Source organism: Muscardinus avellanarius (genome assembly GCF_963383645.1).
Source record: "Muscardinus avellanarius genome assembly, chromosome: 15".
In the NCBI taxonomy this organism is placed as follows: Eukaryota; Metazoa; Chordata; class Mammalia; order Rodentia; family Gliridae; genus Muscardinus; species Muscardinus avellanarius.
The window spans coordinates 40,837,810-40,860,275 of NC_137801.1; the positions used below are offsets into that span (position 1 = coordinate 40,837,810).

General features: G+C 50.8%; 1 protein-coding gene across 1 annotated transcript in view; it reads left to right on the forward strand.

The window, feature by feature from the left end:
• TTC7A (tetratricopeptide repeat domain 7A) overlaps positions 1–22,466 on the forward strand; it is a gene marked incomplete at both ends in the record, with an annotated part of 122,271 nt that overhangs the window by 64,983 nt on the left and 34,822 nt on the right. The window contains 5 exon segments of the mRNA XM_080711870.1: positions 3,801–3,905; positions 13,422–13,539; positions 15,099–15,156; positions 16,299–16,371; positions 19,945–20,105. Of these exon segments, the coding sequence (XP_080567996.1) occupies positions 3,801–3,905; positions 13,422–13,539; positions 15,099–15,156; positions 16,299–16,371; positions 19,945–20,105 (515 nt within the window).

The following is a 22,466-nucleotide window of genomic DNA, read 5'->3' on the forward strand; positions in this document are numbered from 1 at the left end:
CACCCGCTCTGCATCCACCAGCCCTGGTACCCACTCTCCTGATTTTTCCTCAGATCAGAATCATGCTTATATAAGCCTCTATTTTAAGCAGTGACATGAAAGGAAAACCTTTCCGGAGCTGGGGCTGAGGGTGCTATGAATATAGGAAATAAGGTGGCATGAGCTTGCAGATGGTTCCAAGAGATGTAGATATCCAGAGCCTTCTCACGGGGCTGAGGGAATCCCTCGCCCCTGGCCCATCTGTGTCACAGTCCATTTTTAGCCTCACAGCCGTCTCAGAGGAGGGCCCCGCCAGCATGCCAGCACCGCCTCCACAAGTGGAGAGGTGCCAGCTAGCTCTGGGCCTTGCTGGTGAGGCCGGCCAGGGCCCGGCAGGAAGGGGAAAGATCAGGAACCACAGTCTGGCAGGTGGGGAGAGGTTGGAGAGCACAGTCCAGGATTGGTGGGGAGTTTTCTAAGCCATCCTCTGGACATTAGTCCTTCCAGCCCACCCACCCCATCACCCCACCTCTCAGAGTCACAGCATGATCTTTGGGTCTTGTTAAGGCTCAGGAAGAATACAGAACACACACAAGAGGAGGCCCTGGACCTGCGAGATTAGAAAATGAGACCTCCTGAGGACCTGGAGGTCTTGAAGGCATGAGCCTGCCTGGGGGTAGTAGGGTTTTTATGTTTTGTTTTATTTTTGTTTTGAGGTGCTGGGCATGGAACCCAGGGCCTCATGCAAGCTAGGCAAGTGTTCTACCACTGAGGGACACCTGTCTCTGCCTGGGCAAATAGGGACAGGTAGGGAAGGGGAAGAGGATGGAAAGGCTTGGTGCACCTGGGAAGAGAGTTTGCAGTGTCATGGAGCACCTTCTGCCTCTGGGAAACAGAAAACACCTCTAACATTACAATAGCATGGACTAGGAGAGGCCCCAGGCCAGGGCAGTGCTTTGCCCCTTTCAGGAGCCAAGGAACCTGGGGGTACCTCCTCAGAAAAATGCACTGAGTGTGGAAGTTAGCTTTAATTTCCAGGTTCCTGGAGGTCCCTCAAGTTCAGAACAAAGTGTCATGACCACCTGGGAGGTCAGAGGTCTTCTGCCTTATAAAGAAGCAGTTGGGCACAGAAAGGTTCAGACACAGCCTGGACAGCCCTCCCAGTATCTGAGACCTGGTTTCTAATCTGGCTTCTTCAGAAACCAGCAAGGTGGCACAGGAAGAAACTGATAGGCAGGAAGTTGGGGTCACTGAATGGAGACCTTGGGCTACATCCTCCCGTGCACTGAGTGTAGCAGGTGATTTTTCTGGAAGGTATTCTTTACCCCTTTGGGGAATCCTGTATACCAAACCAGTCAGTCTAACTGTCCCACTCCTCAGAGGAGTGGCCCCAGCTTGCCTTTGCCAAGAGCCCCAAATGGGAATCCAGGTTCTATACCTTACAAAAATTAGACTGAGCAGATATAAATATACCTGGCATTTCAACCTGCAGGAAAAACAGATGAGCTCTGTGGCATGATTAGGTCGTTCCTTCTCTTGGTCTCCATGCGGCAATTGCATTGGCTGTGTTGCTAGGTAACCAGCAAGACAGAAAAAAAGAGAGAGCCGGCTGCTCTGAGGGCTGAGTCCTCAGATGGCTCCTTAAATAGCCGCGGTTTCTGGTCTGTGTTGGATGGGGTGGAATGTGAAGGGTCAGGGTTATAGAATCCTCTATTTCAAGGGTCCAAAGGTCAGCAACCAAGAGAAGAGGTTGAGGAACAGCCTGTGGCTAGCGGGGGCTTGTGCTTGGAGGAGCTTGAAGAGGCTTGCAGTAGCATCCTCAGGAGGGGGTCTCCAGGGGAGGTGGGACCCCTTACACAGCCTTCTCTACAGCAGCCTACACTGGACTCCATGTGCTATCTCCCAGTCTGCTGGAGCTGGTCATTTCCAGGCACCCTCTTGTGCTTAGCCGTCTACACTCTTGTTTTCTGAAAGAGCAATAGGGAGAGGATGGCATTTCTTTTCTCTTCCCAGCCTTTCTGAGCCATGGCCTCATTCCCCTTTCCACTGTGACACCACAACCCCTAGCCCAGTACTGGGAAGACAAGTGAGGCAAGTGGCCTCATAAGTCTGAGTGTTTTCTGATACTATAATGAAATAACGTGAGGTTGGGAAATTTGTAAAGAAAAGAGGTTTGTTTAGCTCCTGGTTTTGGAACTCAGGGACATGGTGCTGGCATCTGCTCAGCTCTGGTAAGGATCTCGTGGCATATGTCATCACTGGCAGGAGTGGGAGAAATCACATGGTAAGGCAAGAAGCCAGAGGGACCAGCCTTGCTCTTTTTGTAACAACTCTCTCAAGAACTGACCAAAATTCCACAAAAACTACATCCATTCCTTCTGAGGGCAGCACACCTAGTGGGCAACTCCCACTAGGCTCCACCACCCTAAGACCAAGCACACAAATTCTTGGGGGACACACTCAAACCCTATCTAAACCATAGCGAGAGGTCAGATCACTTGGGTCCCAGTTGTGCATCTGCTAGTCACTCATGCCCTGCTTTGGGCAGGTGAGCCTACCAAAGTCCCCTTTCCCTAAGTGGCACCCCCAGAATCACTTGGAAATAACAGTAGGGAACTCAGCATACAGTAGGGCCCAGTCCATGGAAATTGGCCTGGCTACATATACATGCACCTGCCTAACTGTTAGCCACAAACCTCAGGGGTGAGCACACTCAGAGGTTAACTGTGAGTTTCCTAGAAAGTGTTAGACCTAGTCAGAAGGTCCAGTCCTGAGGGTGGAGGGTGAGAGGGAGAAAGCAGGGAAATAGGCCTTCTGCTGGCCTGTAGTTGTCACCAATAACATTCTGTGCTAGTCCCCACAGAGGCCACATGTGGACGTGGTTAAGCCCTTGGAGCCAGGCTGTGGGCAGACCCAGCTGAGCCACTTACAGGCTGCGTGGCTCTCAACAAGTTGCGTAACTTCTCTGCATTTCACTTGGTCTGTAGAACCATTGTATCTACTTCATCAGAATGTTGTGAAAATTAAATGGCTTACTTTCTGCAAAGGGTCAGGTAATAAACAGTTTTTACTTTGCAGGCCAATCTGTCACAACTATTGTACTCTGCCATTGTCTCATGCAAATAGCTACAAAATATAAATGAATAGGCAGGACTGAATTCCAATAAAATTTTATTTCTAAAAATAGGCCAAGGACCAGACTTGGCCTGGAGGGCTGTCTCTTGCTGACCCCTGACTTAGAACAGTGCCTGGCACATAGTAAGATCTGGAGATTAAGCTGTTGCTCTTACTGCTTTTGGTAATATTCTGCCTGAGCCCTGCTCTCCTCTGGGCCCTCCCTCTGCACATGGCTATTCTGGGGAGTGGAGGGAAGTTTGGGACCCCCAGATTCTTGTCTAGAGGTTTTCATGGCTTTGTAGTTTTTCATAGACAGAAGGTCCTCCCCTTGTTCCCTGCCAACCTTTGTGTGTGTCCCCCAACCCTGCCACCAGCCCTGTCACCAATTGCCTGTTTAGAGACCTTTTCCAAATTTGAATTCCTTTTGGTATGTTTTCATCTATTGTCATGTTAGCAGTTGTCAAGTCACCTAAGGGTGAAGGTCATGACCTCCACCCGCCAGATGAGCAAACTGAGACCCATGGAGGGACTTGCCTGCTGGTACCACCCAGATGCCTGTACTGGGCCCCCTTATTGTCTCTTAGGAGCAAGAAGGTGCAGAGCAAGGACTGGTTGTTTGGGGGACTCCTACCACAGGTCGGAGGCCCCCTAGTCTGGAGACCCAGCCTGGCTGATGATGGTGTTCTCTGCTCTTGCTCCTGTAGTCAGCCTATGCCGTATCGCTGCTGCGGGAGTGCCTGAAGCTGCGGCCCTCGGACCCCACTGTGGCCCTCATGGCTGCCAAGGTCTGCATTGGGCCCCTGCACTGGGTGAGTAAGCTGGAAAGGAGCAGGTGGGGATGAGGTGGGGGTGCCTTGCTAGGCATGGAAGGGAGGGTACCAGTTGCGGGTATGACAAAGGAGAAAGGCTTTGGAGAACCCACCAGCCTCAGTCCCCCATGGCAGGTGCTCTACTCAGGATGGGTCTAGGTTGTGGTTGAGCCTTGGAATGTGGTCTCCAGAGAGTCAAATGGAGATAAAGTAGAGATGCCCTGCATGCCCAGCAGTGGGAGTAGTGGGCAAGAATTCGGAGTTGCCTGCACCAACCCATCATTTTAGAGGCTTCAGGTGACTCCACATTCAATATGTGAGGGCCTGCGAGCATGGCGCTGAGGAGCAGACTGAGCTCTAGCCTTCCACAGAAGGGAAGGTAGCCTGTCTGCAGCTGTCTTCCTTTCTCTCAGCTCCAGCCCCCAGACACTGCCAGGACTCCACCTGCCCCCTGCTCCCTGCTGAGGCAGCTAAGCTGTTAGGAGCCTACATTTCAAGGGTGCTCTCTCCCCAGCTGGTAGCCCTTACTATAGGCTCCTAAACCCCACCCCATCCTATCCCCAAGGCATCAGCAGTTTGGGGCAGTGAGAGAGCACAGGGCCAGGAGCCCAGGGCCCTAGGCCGATCTGCCTGGCTGCTGCTCCTGAAAGTTCTTGGGCATGGAAGAGAAGGGGAGGGTTCTGCATGTATATCAACTTTGGGGATTCACTTGCAGACATTCTTGGCTTTTTTTTTTTTTTTTTTGGTGGTACTGGGGTTCCTGGAAGCCCTTCTACCTCCGGGCTACACTCTCAGACCTATTTTATTTTTGGAAACAGGGTCTCTTAAACCAGAACGGCTGGCATCGAACCTGCGCGATCCTCCTATCTCCGCCTCCCAAGCATGGGGATTTCAAGCGTGCGCTACCACGCCCAGCCATTCTTGGCTTTTTATATTTAAAATTTTTTTTGTAGTATTAGGAACTGAACCTAGAGGCATTCTACCTCCAAGCTGTACCTCCCAGACTGACTTTATTTCTTATCTGAAAACAGGGTCTCACTAGGTTTCTGAGAGCTTCACTAAATTGCCAAGGCTGTGATTCAACCTGCAATACTCCTGTCTTAGCTTCCCAAGTACTAGGATTACAAGCATGTGCCACCATGCCCAGCTCAGTCTTGGCTTTTTTAAAAAATCTTTTTAAATTATTATGCTTATATTGGTATATTATAGTACCATATCATAATGTAAATAATGTTGACAATGACTTACATGCACACAGAGCTTGGTTCCCCCTCCTTACCTCCCCATTTCCCCCTTCCCAATACAGAGTACTAGGATTGACATTGGTATTTTCACATATGTACACATAGTCGATGGTAGTATTTCTATTAATGAACCTGTCTTCCCTCTCCACTTCCCTTAGACCTCCTCCCTGGCTTCACTGAGGTTTCTCTTCCTTTATCTGGAGTCCCTCTTGTATCCCAGTTACTCCCTAGCTTGCACATATAGGGAAAACATATGACCCTTCACTTTCTGTGACTGGCTAATTTCACTTAACATAATGTTCTCTGGATCCTTCCATTTTCTTGCAAATTATATAATTTTGTTCTTCTTTATTGCTGGGTAGAATTCCATGGTGTGTATATCCCATTATTTTGTAATCTATTCATCTGTTGATGACACTTAAATTGGCTCCATAATGTGCTATTGTAAATTGTGCTGCTATGAATATGGACATGCATATATTACTGTAGTTCTCTGATTTCAGCCCCTTTGGAAAGATATCCAGAAAGTGGTATAGCCAGATCAGATGGTGGCTCCATTTCCAGTTTTCTAAGGAATCTTTCTATTGATCTCCATAGTGGCTGAACTAGTTTGCAATTCCACCAACAGTGTAGGAGAGTTTCAATTTCCCCACATCCTCTCCAGCATTTATTGTTTTTTGACCTCTTGATGATTGCCATTCTGTTTAGGATTAGATGGAATCTCAGTGTAGTTTTGATTTGCATCTCCCTGATTGCTAATGATGTGGAACATTTTTCATATATCTACTGGCCATTTGTATCTCTTCTTTTGTGAAGTGTCTATTCAATTCAGATGTCCATTTCTTGAGTGGGTTATTTGTTTTTTAATGTAAATTCTTTGTATATTCTAGATAATCTTTGTATATTATAAATATTAGTCCTCTATCAGAGGGACTAATAGCTGGCAAAGATCTCTTTAGACTCTTGGTGGTTTTCTTTGAAGTGCAAAAACTTTTTAGTTTAATGCCATCCCGCTTATTAATTCTTGTTTTAATTCCCTGAGCTTTGGGGGTCTTGTTGAGAAAGTTTCTACCTGTGTCTTTATGTTGGAGTGTTGAACCAGTGCCCTCCTCTAGTAGCTTCATAGTCTCTGGTCTGACTTCCAGGTCTTTGATCCATCTCAAATTGATTCCTGTGCAAGGTGAGAGGTAAGGGTTTAGTTCCATATTTCTACAAATGGATAATCAATTTTTCCAACACCATTTGTTAAAAGGCACCATTTCTTCATCATATGTATCTGGTACCTTTGTCGAAAATCAATTGGCTATATGTGTGTGGATTTGTTTCTGTGTTTTCTATTCTGTTCCATTGTTCATGTGTCTGTTTTTGTGCCATTGCCATACTGTTTTTATACTATAACTCTATAGTATAATTTGAGTTCAAGAATTGTGATTCCTCTTGTGATTCTTATTACTGAGAAATGCTTTGGCTATTCTGAGTCTTTTGTTTCTCCATATGAAGTTTATGACTGATTTTTCTAGTAAGTCTGTGAAGAATAGCATTGGTATTTTGATAGGGATTACATTGTTAGTCTTGGCCTTTTGAAGTCCCAGTTAGCCTCTGATGCCAGGGGTGGTCCTATTTCTATCCCCTGGCGACAGAGAGTAAGTGGCTCATCCCTCCCCATTGCTGGCTCCAGCCCCATCCCTCCGCTCCTCAAGCTGTGTGGCCCCACTTCCTTCTGGAAGTGAACTCTGGACTCAGGGTCTGCAGTGCAAGTGCTTTGCCTGGGGACAACCCTCCCTCACCTCTAGCCCTGACACCCTCAGCCCACCCTTCACCAACATGTCTGTTGTAAGGCGGAAGAAACCAGGTACCAAATGCATCCAGTAGATGCCAACAGTTTGAAGCCTGGACAGCTCCTCCTGCCACTCCCCTCTACTTGGGCATCCAGCAGACAAATCATTGGTCCTGAGAAAGAAGACAATAAGTTCCTTGCAATTCCCACTTTCTAAGACTTTTCCCCCAGTATAGGAAACTGGCCTGTCCCTTCTAGGGCTCACCATCTGGCCATCCCCATGAGCCACACCTTTTCTCTGCTGCAGAGAGGATGGACTCCTAGCAAAAGAGTGAGGGAGTAAAATAGCGTTTTTCCCTTTTTCTTCCTGGTCCCCACATCCTACTGTCTGAAGTGTGGCCCCAGGGCCCCACATGATCAAGAGGAGTGGGAAGTGTCTCTCTGGTTTGGGGAGAATTACAACAGACCTATCCTGTAATGGCTTGAGGCTTTTGAAAGGGGCAATGGGATGGGTGGTTTTAAGTAAGCCATGTAACCTTTCTATGCTCCAGTTTTCTCAACTATAACATGGGAATAATAAAAGTCTTGCCAGGCGTGGTGGCGTACACTTGTAATCCCAGTACTTGGAAAGCTGCAACAGGAGGATCTCGGGTTTGCAGTCTGTCTCAGCTACCTAGTAAGGCCCTCCACAACTTAGTGAGACCCTGTTTCAAAATAAAGCATAAAATAGGGCTGGGGGTGTAGCTCAGAGGTAGAGTGCCACTGGGTTCAATCCCTAGTACTGCAGTAAACAAACAAACAATCATTTAAAAAGTAAAAATCTCTTCCTTAGGACATAACTTGCATAAATTCTGGAGAGGGCTGGATGGGTCAGGGAGGCTTCATGGAGGAGGCGGCTTTGGACGGGTCTTGGAGGGTGGGAGGTTCCAGATGGGCCTATGGCAAGCCCTTCTATCATAGCTTGCTTCCCCACCTCCATAATTACCAGGAAACCCTCTTGCTTCCCAAGACTTTGTGGCATCTTGCCCTGGTGAGCCAGGACTCAGATGTGGGTGTCACGGGGATACAGGCAGAGCAGAGAGCCCCAGACTGAGCATGTGCAGCAGAGTGCGGCAGGAGCTGGAGAGTGCAGGGGGGTCTGACCCCGAGCTCAGACCCCTACTTGTTCCAGGACTTCCGAGAGGGGCCCCAAACTCATCCCTGAGCTGAAGCTCAAAATACCTGTGTCTCTGGAGGCGAGGCGGGGGAGGGCATCTGTGTTCCCCAAGGCTGCCAACTCCCAGGGAGCCATGGGTCCACCCAGCTAACAGCGCCCTTGCCAGGAAGCCCTAAATTTAGGTCTTCCCACCATGGAGGAGCTGTTTCCCTCAGCAGTATAATTACAGTAATTATGTGCATTCAGATTACATGGTAATAAAATTAGGATCAAATCAGTCCAAATTGAAATCAGATGAGTTAGGAGCAAAGTAATCAATGACAACATAAATAGAAAAGCCCAAAAGGAAGCTTAAACATGCAGACTTGTCATTGGACTGGAGAGGAAGGCGAGCTGTTGAAATCCCAGAGCAGGGGTTTAAATCAGGTGAAGCCATGCTAGTGAGCCGGGGTGGGCTGCCAGCAGCCTCCCTCTGACCTCCAGAAGCCCTCTTTGTACCCTCCTTGGATGTGGAGTGTATCACATATGGTCCTGGTCCTGTGTTTCTTGAGGGCAGGACTGTCACTCTCTCTTCTCTGAAACTCTGCCCAGAGCTCAGTGGGTGGTGCTGGTGAGTGGACCCTCTGCCCCAGCAGTCTCTTCACAGTGAATTCTGCCTTGTATGATCCTTTTTTCCCCAATTCAATGGGGATCGTCTTCATTTACTAAGTCTTACACTCTGATTCCCTCTCGCCACAGAAAAACATATACATGGTAGGTGTTATTTGTAATTTATATAAGGCCACACATGTCCCACCTGTTCATCATGGGACCAGGTGAGAGGTCTGCATTTGGCTTCATGGTTCTCCCTGCCCTCCGTGGCTAGTTCTTGTTCCCTGGCTGGCTCAGGGTACAGAGCAGGCTGAGAGGTAGCCAAGGTACAGAGCAGGCTGAGAGGTAGCCAAGGGCTGTCTGAGGAGAATGGGAGATGGGACAGCCTGGCAATTCTCTCTTCCTAAGGTTATAGCTGGAAGAGTGTGTCTGGCTGTAAGCAGAGGGTTATTGCATGAGGCAGGCCTGCGTCCTGATAGGCATCTGACACCCCTTTGTCTCCTGCCTTCACAGCTCACATCATCCCCAGCGGGCCTGCCCATCACAAGCCAAGCCCCAAGAGCAGGGGACAGAAATCTGGGAGTGGGCTATTTGGCCTGGGTTGCAAAGACGGAAGCTGAAACTGAGATGCTTGAAAAACAAGTTGTGCTGGGTAGAACCAGCCTGGGTGGCCACGTGCCCAGGAACACCTGCTGTTCCTGCATCCTGTCCTCATGCCCAGAGCCAGTGTGGGATGGGATGCCCCAGGCCAGGTCCGGGTCTGAGAGCAAGGCTGCCCCAGGGCCAGCAGAGGAACCTGCATGGTCACATGCTGGCTGCTGGCTGACTGGTGATTTGTGCCAGGAGTAGGTTCGGGGTTGGGGAAAACACACACACCACTCCCTGCTTAGCCTGGGGCTTTCTGTGTTGGGGAAGACTTCCCAGGTTTGGACCCCAGGATGCAACTATAGCACTAAAATCACAGAGGGGCCAATCCCTGGCCTTGGCATGGCCAGAATCCTGCCAGGATCCCCAGTTTTAGAGCAGAAGAAAAGAGAAATGGAGATTTTTTTTTTTTTTTTTTTTTTTTTTTTAGTATCTTTCCAAACACAATTATTCGAATTGCACTTAATTTAAAAAACGGAAATCTCTGTAGGAGGGAAAGAGAACAGGTTGTACATATGTACCATGTGTGCTAATGGCAGAGGAGTTTGTGAAGTGGAAACGCAGATGTGTTCATCCTTGGAAAGGGCTGTGATGTGTCTCCCCAGGGTCAGCGGGTGTGGTATAGAGAGCACTGGCTGTGGCCAAGAGGTGACAGGGTTCGAGGGCATGCCTTTCCACTGTTAGCTAGGTGGCTTTGGGGGAGTAACTTGCTCTCTCTGTGCCTCAGTTTTTCATCTGTAACTTGAGAACAATCGCATCTACTGTAATAGTGACTGTGAACATCAGAGAAGAGATAGGGATTGTCTCCACTAGCATGTGACAGGTACCTGGCAGGCACCTGATACATGGTCAGTATTGCCCCTTCAGAATAGTGGGAACTCAGAAAGGATGTGTCTCTGTTTTTGCCTTCCTTTTTCAAATTCAGATGTGGACAGGGCTAGGAAGAGGGATTAAGTGTTTATGAGGCAGGGAAAAAAGAATACCAGCTCCCCTGCCATCACCTTGCAGAAATTAGAAAGTACCTACTCCTCCCGGGAAGGAAAAAGTGGGTTTTCTACAAAGCAGCCAACAGTTCTGGGCCCTGTGGGAGGGAACTAAGGAGAAACTGGAGTTCTCTTTAAACAGAACCCTGTGTGCTGAGAAATGGCCTTGCTCTAGTCCCTAGGAAGAGAGGACTACGGTGTAGAAACTCAGGGTGAAAACAGTTTGGCCCACTGCAGAGTGCAGGAGGCAGTCCTGGAGGAGGAAGAGCCCTGAGCCACAGTGGAGTATGCAGATAACCAGCCTGTCTGGGGAAACTGGAGAGAAACAGGACTTGTGAAGTCCCAGGGAACTTTTCCCTTAATTATGTAAAGCAGGACTAAACAGTCAAAATATTATGCCCTTTCATTCATCCTTTTGGCAAAGCATCAGAGAGGAGAAAAGTGAAAGTCTACAAATGGCAGCCATGAATTGGGTGGCCTTAGGTCAGGAGTCCTGAGTTGGAAATGCATACCGCCACTTCCTAGCCAGTGACCTTGGCTAGGTCACACATGCTGCTGTGCCTCAGAACCTCAACCACTCAGCAAGTGGCTGCAGTGCTGTGACATCAAGGAGCCTCAGTCTCTCCGAGTCACAGGAGGGAAGCTGGGAGGACTTCTCCTGGGTTTTGTGACAAGGTTATGTGGCTGTCCTGTGGAAAATAGGCATTACCCACCAAAGGGATGAGTCTTATGACAACGAGTGAGTCTGGTGGTTATATGTATGGACTGTGGATGGAGTCAGAAAGCTTGAACAACCTAGCAGAGCAGACTGAACAGGGCTACAAAGTCACCAGCTTGTCTTCATGTAGTCACTCCTTTCTGTGACTGACAATCAGGCCAAGAGACAGAAACAAGCAGTCATGTCCCACTCTGGATTCCAGAGGGCCTTACGTATCACTTCCAGATTGGTCAGTAAGAATGCACATATGTGTGTGTGTGTGTGTGTGTGTGTGTGTGTATGTGTTTTAAAGTATAGTAGTTATAATATATATGAATACATATAATAACTACTAATAGTAGTTGACCTCTAGTCGTGTGTTGCTCTGAGCAGTCCTTTGTGATCCTGCTCAGTTCTCCCAGCACTCCATGAGGGAGACACTTGTTATCCCCATTGTAGAGGAGGGAACTTAAGTACAGTGACTTGCTCAAGGCCACACAGTTAGGAAGTGCCCAAACCAGGTCTTGAGCTCAGGCTCCGGCACTGTCCTAATTTCTAGACTGCCCTGCATCAACTCAGCCCATTCAAGAGTTGGCAACTGGTTCAGAGTTGGGTGGGATTTTAGTGTTACAGAGCAAAGGTGGCAAAGTCAAATGACCAGGGCTTTAGGATTCCCACTCTTTGGGGAGGGGGTGAACCCAGGGATGTTCTATGCTTTTTATTATTTCTGAATTTCTGAAACAGGGTTGTGTTAAGCCGCTGGGGTCTTACTAAGTTGCTAAGACTGTCCTCTAATCTGCAATCCTTTCTTAGCCTTCCAAGTCCTGTTATTACAGGTGTGTACCACCACACCCAGCTAGGATTCCCACTTTTGCTTGGATGAAGGGGAATAGTGCATTATAAAGTATTTTAGTTTTTGCTATGACAGCATTCTCCCCCTTCACTAGCTAGACCACTCATGTTTATAGATACTGTTTGCTGTTGTATCATATATTCTTATGTAATAGAATTAATAATATTTCCCTTCATAATCACTGTAATGACTCCACATGCAGAAAGCTGGTATAGTGGCATAGCACCAGAAATCACAGTGGTGCTGGCCACGTAGGAACACAGTAGTATGCTGCAGCCTTGTGAGTTTTATCTCCTCCCTTTCTGCACAGTGGATTCTCTGTCCCTTCAGGGCTTTTGCTTTTTGTTTTGCATATAGCTCACTACAGCTATACCCAGACTGAGGACTTAGCATAATTCATGGCTAATGGCCTCTGTCTCAGGACTTCAATTCCAAACTCCAGGGAAAGAGGCTTGGCCTGCACATCCTCCCCACCTATGGCCAGTGGTCAGACCACAAGACACACTCTGCCTTCTCCTGCCAGGGCTGGGCCTGAGCAGGGGTAGAAGCAGGGCAGGGGCAGCACTAACTTTGGTGACAGAAACCAGCAAAGCATGAGTGTGCGTGTGGTCTCCCAGCTGACTGACTCCATGAGCCTCTGGCAGGGAAACACCTGTCTGTAGTGGGGGGCGTTGATGTCTGGGTGGTGCTGGAGGGTTTGGGTGTGATGTGTTCCACCCCTGGCTGTGGGCTGGTGTGGGCCTCGGGATGGAGGAGGCATTCCTACCCTTCCTCTGGAAGCTGACATTCTCCGCAGTGTGTTCGCAGTAGGCACACTTCCACACCAGGCACACATGCAGGTGGGGTGAAGGAGGAGGTGTTTCTTGGAAACATGTGGGTGATGTGGGTATGGCTGGGGATGTGTCCTACTCCCTCCGCCAGCCTGAGCACTGTGGGCGCCCCAGAGTGTTTGTGAGGCTACTTCATCTCTTCATGTCCCATGGGGTTTGTACACGTGATCTGTGCCAGTTGGTCCTTTTCCAACTGGAACAGTTCCCCTTGCTCCCAGGACAAAAACAGCCCCAAGCCTTTTTCCCCTGAAAGTTTGAGCTCTGTTCAGGGAGGGAGCAGGCTCCAGACTTAACTCTGCAGGGCTGGCCATGTCCAGCAAAGCACATGTTCCCATGTCCCAGTCCCCAGCCCTGGTCTGCCAAGCAGGGCAGACTTAGACAGGCCCTCCAGAGCTACCATGGGCAAGGGAGCTGTATAGACTGGCCTGTCTTGGGTTCATGCTCTTTGGGCAGCTAGATCTCTTAGGGGAGGGGAAGCTTCTCCTGTGAAAGGTAGTATCTGACTCTGTCACTTGCTAGGGGAACAGCTCCAGGGAGTCATCTGGTAGAGGAAACAGCTGACCTGCTCAGTGTTTGTGCAGCCAGCCAGGCTGCCTGGCCTTTGGTCATGCCCACGTGCAAGGAATGGTTGTTCTATCTGCACTTGTCTAGCACTTGTCTAGCAGTGACCTGGGCTGGTGCTTGTGTGGTACCTGAGGCCCCAAAGTCCTCCCAATGACCTCTGCCTCTCCCCTTTGCAGCTGGAGGAAGCCGAGCGCTTTGCCCTGATGGTTGTCAGCCTCGGGGAGGAAGCCGGGGAGTTCCTCCCCAAGGGCTACCTGGCCCTGGGTCTTACCTACAGCCTTCAGGCCAGTGATGGTAAGTGTCAGGCCCTGGAAGTCTCTGCCTGGGGATGACTAGGCATCCTAATGCCTCTGAGGTGTCGGGTCCTTCTCTGCCACTGCCTGCAGACACCATCCAGCCCCAGGGATAGATGCATGCACATACCCACATGTGCGCCCCCAGTCCCATTTCCACTCCTTTGTTTAGACTCCTGCCACTCTGAGGTCCCTCCTTTCTCCCCCTCACTGACCCAGATATTCCTACTCCCTTGCCGAGCAAAGCCCAGGCTGATCACCTTAGTGGGACTCCTGGTGCTTCTGTCTCTGTTGTCCCTCCAGCCCTCTACCCCATGGTGGCTCCATTCTGGCTCTCACAAGCCTGCCTTTACCCTGGGAGCCCCTGTGATCTTCTGAGATCTCTCAGATCCCCCTTCACTTGTGGCATAGCACTGAGCACACAGCAAGTGCCTACCAAAGTGTCCTTAGTGGATAGCATCTACTTCCTACTCCAGATTTGGTGCTTTCTCTCCAGCCCTGCCCTCCCCCCATTGATCAGGCAACCACCACCTCTTTTGTCCTTGCAGCTTAAATGACAGGCCCCTGTCCAGACCTAACCAGAAACAGGGGCCGCCCTCCCCACCTCCTCCAAATGCTAGCCCCTGAGAGCAGGGAGTGTGCAGGAGCCCCTGTGCCAGGTCTTAGAGGTTCTGCACAGCCTTACTTGTGGGACAAGGAGGAAGCTGCATACAAGAGCCTGGTGCAGGGCCAACTCCTGCTCTTTGGTGCAGGTGGTCACTGTGTCTCTAGACCTCTGGGATCCCTGCGTAGTCTAGTGACAGAGTCATACATCCCTTGGTCACAGCTAGCTTTGGTTAAAAACAGTCTCCTGTGCCTTTAACCCTGTTCAAGCAGTGGCTGCTTCAGAACCTGTCTAAGCTGGGGCGCTCTACCACACCCAGTGCCTGGTCCTCCCCAGTGGGACTCAGATCTTGTCTGGGTTGGGGCCTGGACACAGTTGTGGGAAAGTTCTCTAAGTGCTTGGTCGGCCACCAAAGCTAAGACCACCTGCCCTGCTGTGTTTAAAGTCAGAGGTGTTTAGCCAGGTGTGGTGGCACACAATCATAATCCTAGTACTTGGGATGCTGAGACAGGAGGATCACTGGTTCAAGGACAGTCTTGGCAATTTAGTAAAGGGAAGAGAGGGAGGGAGGGAGGGAGGGAGGGAGGAAAGACAGGAAGGAAGGACAGATGGGCCAGAAGTGATTTACCAGGAAGGGGTGTGACCTGACAAAGACCTTTCTCTCATGGCTTGGCTCCTCTGGGTGGGACACCAGGGCTGTAGAGTGTTGTGCCTTTGAGAGGATCAGGTTGGGCCAGGTGGCAGGGAGGATAATGGAGTAGAGAGAACCAGCATGCCAGGAAACGTGCTAGGTGGCCTGGGCGACAGAGAACATCAGCCAAGCTGATCGAAATTAAGGTTTGCCAGGCAGGACCCCAGTGGGGCTCCTCCCCACAGAGCTCCCTGTACCCCCAAGGGATGAATTAGAACCTCTTTAGTGACCTTTAATGGCTCAGATTCCATCCTGTCTCCTGCAGCCACCCTGAAGTCCAAGCAGGATGAATTGCACAGGAAGGCACTGCAGACGCTGGAGAGGTGAGGAGGTGTTCCCTGACCACAGAGGCCCCTCTTGCCTATGGTGGTACGAGGTGGCACGTTGACATGCTTGGCCTGCGGGACCCTCTGATGTGTTCAACCCCTGTGAGATGGAGGTTTCCATCTCCATTTTATGGATGAGGAAATCACAGTTCTGAGAAGTGACACCGCCAGCAGGGATATGTTGGGAGTCCAGTAGCCACCAGGCTCAGTCCCTGTACCCTAGGCTCAGGGCTAAAAACACAAGCATAATAAGCCACTGCTTTTGGGATAAGTACATGAGATAAAGCAGGAAATGCATCTTGCACAATGTCCTACATGTAACAGGGTCTCAGAAGTGGTCAGTGCCTTCTTCCAAGCCCTCCCGGACAGCTCCTCAGCTATGAGGACCTCCCACCCATACTCTCACCACCCGAAGTCCTTGCAGAGGCTTCCTGGGGGCTGGTGGGGGGAGGGGTTAGAGCAGCCCTCTGGGCCCAGCCCACCTGAGTCTCCCTCCTCCCCTCCTTCCTTGGACTTGCCCCGTCTTCTCCCTCTGACCCTCCTCCCTATGTTTCTGTCCCTCCCAGCACTGAAGGACAGTATTGCTGGGCAGGGCCTGGATGGGACTCTTGGTTGACAATTTGTTAGTACAGGTGGCACTCCAGCCCCTCCCTGGGGCAGGTTGTTCCCCAACCCAGGGAGGCAAGTGACTCCTAGACCCCCAGAAGCCTCAGGGAATCCCCCCTCACCCCTATAGCTTTTCACTCCCAAACCTGCCCAGGAATCACTTCCTGGCCTCTGCCCTCAGGGCGTGTTAAACTCTGTCCTTTGGTGATAGGCTGCAGCCAGGCTGACAGATGATCAGAAAGGAAAGGCTGGCCCGCCTTTCCTAATTCTATTCCTCCTCAGGGCCTGTCACCGTGGCCGCATCCTCAGCTCATGAAAGCCCTCCAGAGCCACTTGTCCCCACCTTGGGCTGCCTGTGGGCCTAATACCTGAACCATCTTCTCCCAGCTGAGTATCCCTCCAAGTCAGGGTCTGGCAGAAACCATTGTATTGCCCCATAGCACCCTGCAGCGGGCTGGCATGCTAGAGGCCCAAGTCACACCCCAGCGGCTCAATTGTTGGTGACTGACTTTTCTCTCCCTCTCCCCATACAGAGCCCAGGAACTGGCACCTGATGACCCCCAGGTCATCCTTTATGTCTCCTTGCAGCTGGCCCTCGTCCGACAGGTGGGTTGTCATAGCTCTTAACTCCCAGATCCCTGAGGGCTGCCAACCTCCTGGCAACTCTGCTAACCTTCTGCAAGTGATTTAACCTCTCTGAGCATCTGCTTTCTTAAATATCATGTGAGAACTTTTGTGTCCCTCTTTGGAGGGGGTCAGTGCTTTGGGTGCACATGTAGCCTCAGAAACAGGACCTCTCTGGTGGCATTGACCCAGTGCGTACTGATTGTGACACCCCTGACCTCTCGGGGACTGCAGGCCAGCCATGGCCTCACGCACAACAGTCTTCTGTTGCCATCCAGTAAGCAGGCAGGCTCTAGGCTGCAAGGCAAAAGCCAGAGAAGTCCCATCCCTGTGTGGTTGGGGAAACAGTGGCCCTGACTGCCGTGGGTGTGCTGCACCCCTCTAGCCCGGCCACGCCCTGCCCTCTGTGAAGGGCAACAGAGCCCTGTTTCAAGCCCAGTGAAACGGAGACTCTCCCAAGCTTGGTCCCTAGGACCTGGCTGAGCCAACACTGAACTTGTCTATAATCCAAACCCATCCTGCCCCCGGCCCATTAGGAGACAGGCCCTGGGTGCCTTGTACCCAGTCAGGAGGGGTCTTACTGTTGTATCCAGGCTTTGGTCAATTCAGCCAGCTTTTTCCAATGCCTGCAGGGCAGCAGGCACTCTGCATTCTGTGCCTGCAGCCCCTCCCTGGACTCCACACTGGCTGGACTCCTCTTCTCACTGTGTGGTGGGGCCCCTCCCCTCTCCATGCCTGAACCCTTGTCCCGGGCGGGTGTTTGTCCTGGCCTGCCTTGTCATTGTCTCCCTGAGTCCTGTCTCCCTCTTTGAGTCTGTCTGTCTCAATCATTTTCTCCCCAGCAGCCCTGCTGTTGTTCCTGCTTCTCTCCCCAGTTCTCACACCACCCCATCCCCGTGACTCACGGTCCCTCCTCCACCTCCATGCTGCACCTCTACTCCTGACTCCCAGGCCTAGTCCCTCCGCATCTCTCTACCCAGGAACACATATGGAAAGATACCTGAGACTGCTTTATTTTTAGCCTCCTGTAAAAGAACCTGGTACTTTTTTTGCCAGTCAAGTTAATGATAAATGTTTGGTGATGCATTTTTAATCTCTTCAATTATTTACTCACCTCTGATGAATAGAGGCCCATCCAGTGGCCAGCCAGGCCTTTGGCATCTACCACCCAGTTTCCCTGAGGAACCCAGATCTTATTAGCCTCTAAACTAAGTCCTCACCTGCCTGGTCTCTGAGGCCCTCCAGCCAATCTGTCCTGCCTAGAAGAGTCTGGCTGCCCAAGCGTGATGCTTGGGGGCCTGAGTACCTGGCCCAGAATAACAGGATGTGTCCTGGTGGGATCACCAGGGCAGGAGCAGCCTTGGAAAGATACCAACAAACGGAGCTGGTGGCCACATGGATCTCAGCTTCCTTCTCCTTGACCTACCACACAGTAAGGTCCATGTGGACTTGAGGCCTTGCCCCGATGCTCATGGCTTACACAGAGGCACAGAGGAGACCAGTGTGAGGCACTGGCCTTCTGGGGACCAAGGCCCCTTGGGGAACATGGGAGGCTGGTATCAGAGTTTCAGAAGGATCAATTGGGGGAAAAAAGACTCTTGAGCTGGGGATGTGGCCCAGTGATAGAGCACAGACTTAACAGGTGAGAGGCCCTGGGTTTAATCCCCAGCACCAGGGGAGGAGGGGAAAAGATAACATTCCAGGGGGAACAGAATTGCCAGAGCTAATATACCTCCCAGGGCTGAGGGCATGAAGGTGCATGCCCCAAGACTAGGAGGAAGAATTGTGCCCTCAGCTGCCAGGGTCTTGCGGGGATTGGAAAGGGAGACTCATACTTTCACAGGGTCCTTGAGTGCCCAGCACAGGCTGAGCAGCCTGTATGAACTCACCAGTGTGCCGTGGCTGAAGTGGGAGCCTCAGCTCTAAGGTCAGCTAGCCCTACCATGCCGGACTTCTCAGGGTGGAGGCATTTGAAAAGACCAAGGGATAGAAGATAAGCATTTTCATTTGCACTTACATTGGTTTCTTTAACCCTTCTGAGGTAAGAAGTATGCCTAACTTGCTGATAAACTGGATTTAGAGAGGCCAGAGTGCCAAGGTCAAATCTAGAACCCAGCTGTTTTGAATCCACAAATGCTACGTACATTCTGCAATATCCCAATGGTCCCAAAAGAGCATGATCAATTGGTTCAGATGGCAGGTGGCAAGGTGCTGCCACAGGAAGGCTTGGAGCAGAAGTCTCTGTGTGTTTGATGGGGAAGGAGATGATGTATGAGTACACAGAGCTGCCTCACAAGTCACAGGGGACTGCTGAAGGAGCTGCTGTAGTCGCAAGGACAGTCTGGCATCCTTTTCAGGAGAGTATTTATGTTGGTGATTGTCAGGATTAAGGGTACACAGAACAGGCTGGGAGCTTTGCTCTCTGAGAATACCACTCACTCTGGCTAAGCAGCAGATGGGTAGAGATGTTAAGAGGTGGGATAGAACTGAAGAGAGCATCATGCAGGTGAATCTTAAACCCATTTCAGAGAGTATTTTGCTAAGAAGGGTGTCTTCAGGAGAAGTTCCTGGAACCATCCACATCCTCCCGAGGCCAGTGAGCAGGGATCCATCCTGGCAAGGCAACAGGCAGCCAGCAGTCAGGCAGGTGTGTGTTCCCAGCCTTGCAGCAGTCTCTCTGTGGGTTATGCTGGGGAGCTGATGGACCCTGTGACCTGTCTCGCTGCTTGTAGATGGGCCGTGGCTACAAATCACCAATGCCCTTAGCAGCTAGATTGGGTAGGGTGTTGGAGTCCCACCCATGGGTTTGCAGGAGCAGTAGAAAGTGTCTTTCCCTCCATGTGTGCCTCTTCTGGGTTGTCAAAGCAGCCAGAACTTGCCCTTTCTGGCAGAGTACTCTAAGGAGGGAGGCAGATCTCAGCTGGGGCTCTTGATAGCTGCGGGTCTCTCCCTGCTGCTGTGAACTGCTGCCCATACCCATAGGACTGTGTGCAGAGTTCAGGGCACTCCCCAGGGGCACCTGCAGGAGCTTTCCATATCCTCTGTGATCTAGCCTCATCCTACCTGTCCAGTTACTTTTTAAAAAAATAGACCTAGGCTTAATTATTGTATAAAATTAACAACAACAAAGACTAGAATCTGACTAGATCCTACTCTGCCCACCTTAAAAAGTGGTTTCCCCCTCTTCTGAGCACTCATCTCTGCTGCCCCTGCCTTTGGTCAGCTGCACCCATGCCCTGAGCCTCCTTTTTTTTGCCACCATCCCCTGGGCAGGACTCTACTGACCTCTGTTAGCAAAATTCTAGGCAAAGCCACCTCTCCCTGCAGCTTCCACTCCTCCTAATTAGAAAGTGCTTCCAAGTATCTAGCTGAATCCTTCATGCTGTACCATGGACTTGCTTATCTCCATTCCCCACAGGGATGAAAGATCCCTCTTTGCCTGGGTATCTGGGGTTGTGTTTTCTCGCAGCACCATCCCCGCCCCTGGGACCCTGGGCTGGCACCTGCTCCCAGAGTCTGGGAGAAGGTCCCTGAGCTGGAGGTTTCCTCGGGCAGATCTCCAGTGCCATGGAGCAGCTGCAGGAGGCGCTGATGGTGTGCAGGGATGATGCCAATGCCCTCCATCTGCTGGCGCTGCTCTTCTCCGCCCAGAAGCACCACCAGCACGCCCTAGACGTCATCAACATGGCCATCACCGAGTACCCCGAGAACTTCAAGTGAGTTCCCCGGGGATGCTGCCTGCTGGGGGGCTGGGTGACCACTGCACAGGTGCCTGTGCACACCCCACCTTGCCACATTGCCAGCTGACAAGCATGGAGTAAGTGCCCACTGCATGCACACTCCCGGGATGGAGAGACAGGGGGGTACAGTGAGTGACTGTGGGATGTAGAGTTTAGCCTGTGCTGCTTCTCAGCTTTCAGTGAGGGACAGGGACTGTGGGCACAGAACCAAATACACTTGAAAGTGCTTCTGCCCGCCTGGCTCAGCTCAGCATGGCCTCCTGAGGGCACGTAACCTAACCAAAACCCTGATGTAGCCCAAGGCTAGGATTCTAACACTGGCTATGCTGGCAGAGGCCAAGGGAGCCATCCTCCTGCGCCCTGCCTCCTCTTTGCCTGAGGTCAGGAAAGCAGTTCTTTTTCCAGGGTAATCCTGCTCCTCCCTGTTTACTGTACCAATTAGATGCCCTGCTTCTTGGAGCAGGATTCAAGATGCACCAGGCCCACGCAGCCATGGGTGGGACAGTACTAGAACCTCCTCCTATCCCCATCCATACGTAAGGGGCCTGCTGCCACTGAACCAGGACACTGGGGAGCAAGGGCCATGCAGGACCAGCAGAGCCAGGAAGCTGTGCTGCTCTGTGGGAGGGAGCCAGGAGGAGGCTATCTTTTGATTTCTGTCTTCTCTCGTGGGCAGTTGACACTGGGTGTAATAAGCTTTGTTTCTTTGAGTCCTGAAATCCCAGAATAGAGGTCCTCTAAATATCCCAATTTCCACCCTGTTCTATCTTGGGGTCTGAAGGAAGGTCACTTGAAACCAGCCCAACTGCTCTCTCACTGCAGACAGCCAGGAAGAAGCTGAGGTCCTGATTACTTGAGAGCTAATTCATGCTGATAATGTCAGTAGGTTCACCGAGAATTAAGGAAAATCAGTAGGTACCTCAGAGGTGATGGGTGACAGGAGAAGCTGCAGGTGTTCCCACCCAGGGAGGTTCCCCTCATGGTCTTCCCCCTCTGACCCATCAGAGACTACAGGAACCATACTCAGGCTTTTCTGTGCCTTTGTCACCCTTCAGAGGATGCTCTCAGAGTGCTGAAACTGCTGTGGATGGCTCCCTCCTCACCAGGGCTAAAGAAAGGTTCCTCGGGTATGGCGGGCTTTCCTAAGTCTAAACACTGTTGTGTGCCTCATTGAAGAGAAGACCACAGTAAATGAGGCCAAGGGCTGGTGTGACCCTGCTGGTCAGCTGGTCCACAGCCCAACCCCCTGAGCCTTGCCCTGCTAACCCTCATCCACACTGACCCCTGCAGTACCCCAACTCTGGGCCCTGACTGTTTCCCCACTGTCCTGGCCCAGGCAGGTCCCAGCTGCTCACAGAAGTATAAGGGACTGTGTGGCTACTTTAAGTAGCTTGTCCTTGTGTTCCAGGAATGGCCCTGATGCTGAGCCGAGAATTATTTCATTTTACAAGCCAGGTTCCTTAGGTAATTCGAAAACACAGATAAAACAGTTTGTGGACAAGGAATTAGATACCTTATCTCAGTAATCCCAAGTATTTTTTATTTACAATGAAAATGCACAAAAGACAAACATCCTCACTCCCAGTGCCAGTACCTTGCTTTTTTCCAAACTCCATCCTTGTGTGGCAGGGCCTGACTGGTGGTGGTGGTGGTGGTGTGTGTGTGTGTGTGCGCGTGAGCGCGTGTGTGTACCCTTTCAGTTAGGTCTCATTGGACATAGAAATGATCAAGAATAGCTAAGAATCCTAGGGTGGGAGCTGTGTTCAGAGATACATGTCTGTAATCCCAGAGACTCAGGAGGCTGGGGCAGAATGATTACAAGTTTGAGGCCAGCCTGGGCAATTTGGTAAGACCTGTTCCAGAACAAAATAAAAAGGGCTAGGGAAGGTAGCTCAGTAGTAGAGCACTTGCCTGATATGTATGAAGTCCCAGATTTAATCCCCAGCACCACAAAGATTAGAAAGAAAGAAAAGAAAAGAAAAGAAAAAGAAAGAAAGAAAGAAAGAAAGAAAGAAAGAAAGAAAGAAAGAAAGAAAGGAAGAAAGGAGAAGAAGGGGTTCCTTAGGTAAGGCTTATGACAGACATTGTTTTATTTATTGTTTTTGTCCAAATAAAATCTTATTTGGAAACTGAGAATCTGAAGCAGATAGGAGATAAGCTGTTCTGATGAAAGCAAAGAAAGATTTGTATCCTGCCCAGGAGGCCTCTCCTACACCCGTATTCCAGCTGACGAGGGGGGGGGGGTTCCTACAATTGCCTGTTGCTGCTCCTGTCTCTTCCTAACTTCTGAGCTGAATGTCTTAGCAGGCACACACACCTCCCCTGGCCTGTTGAGGG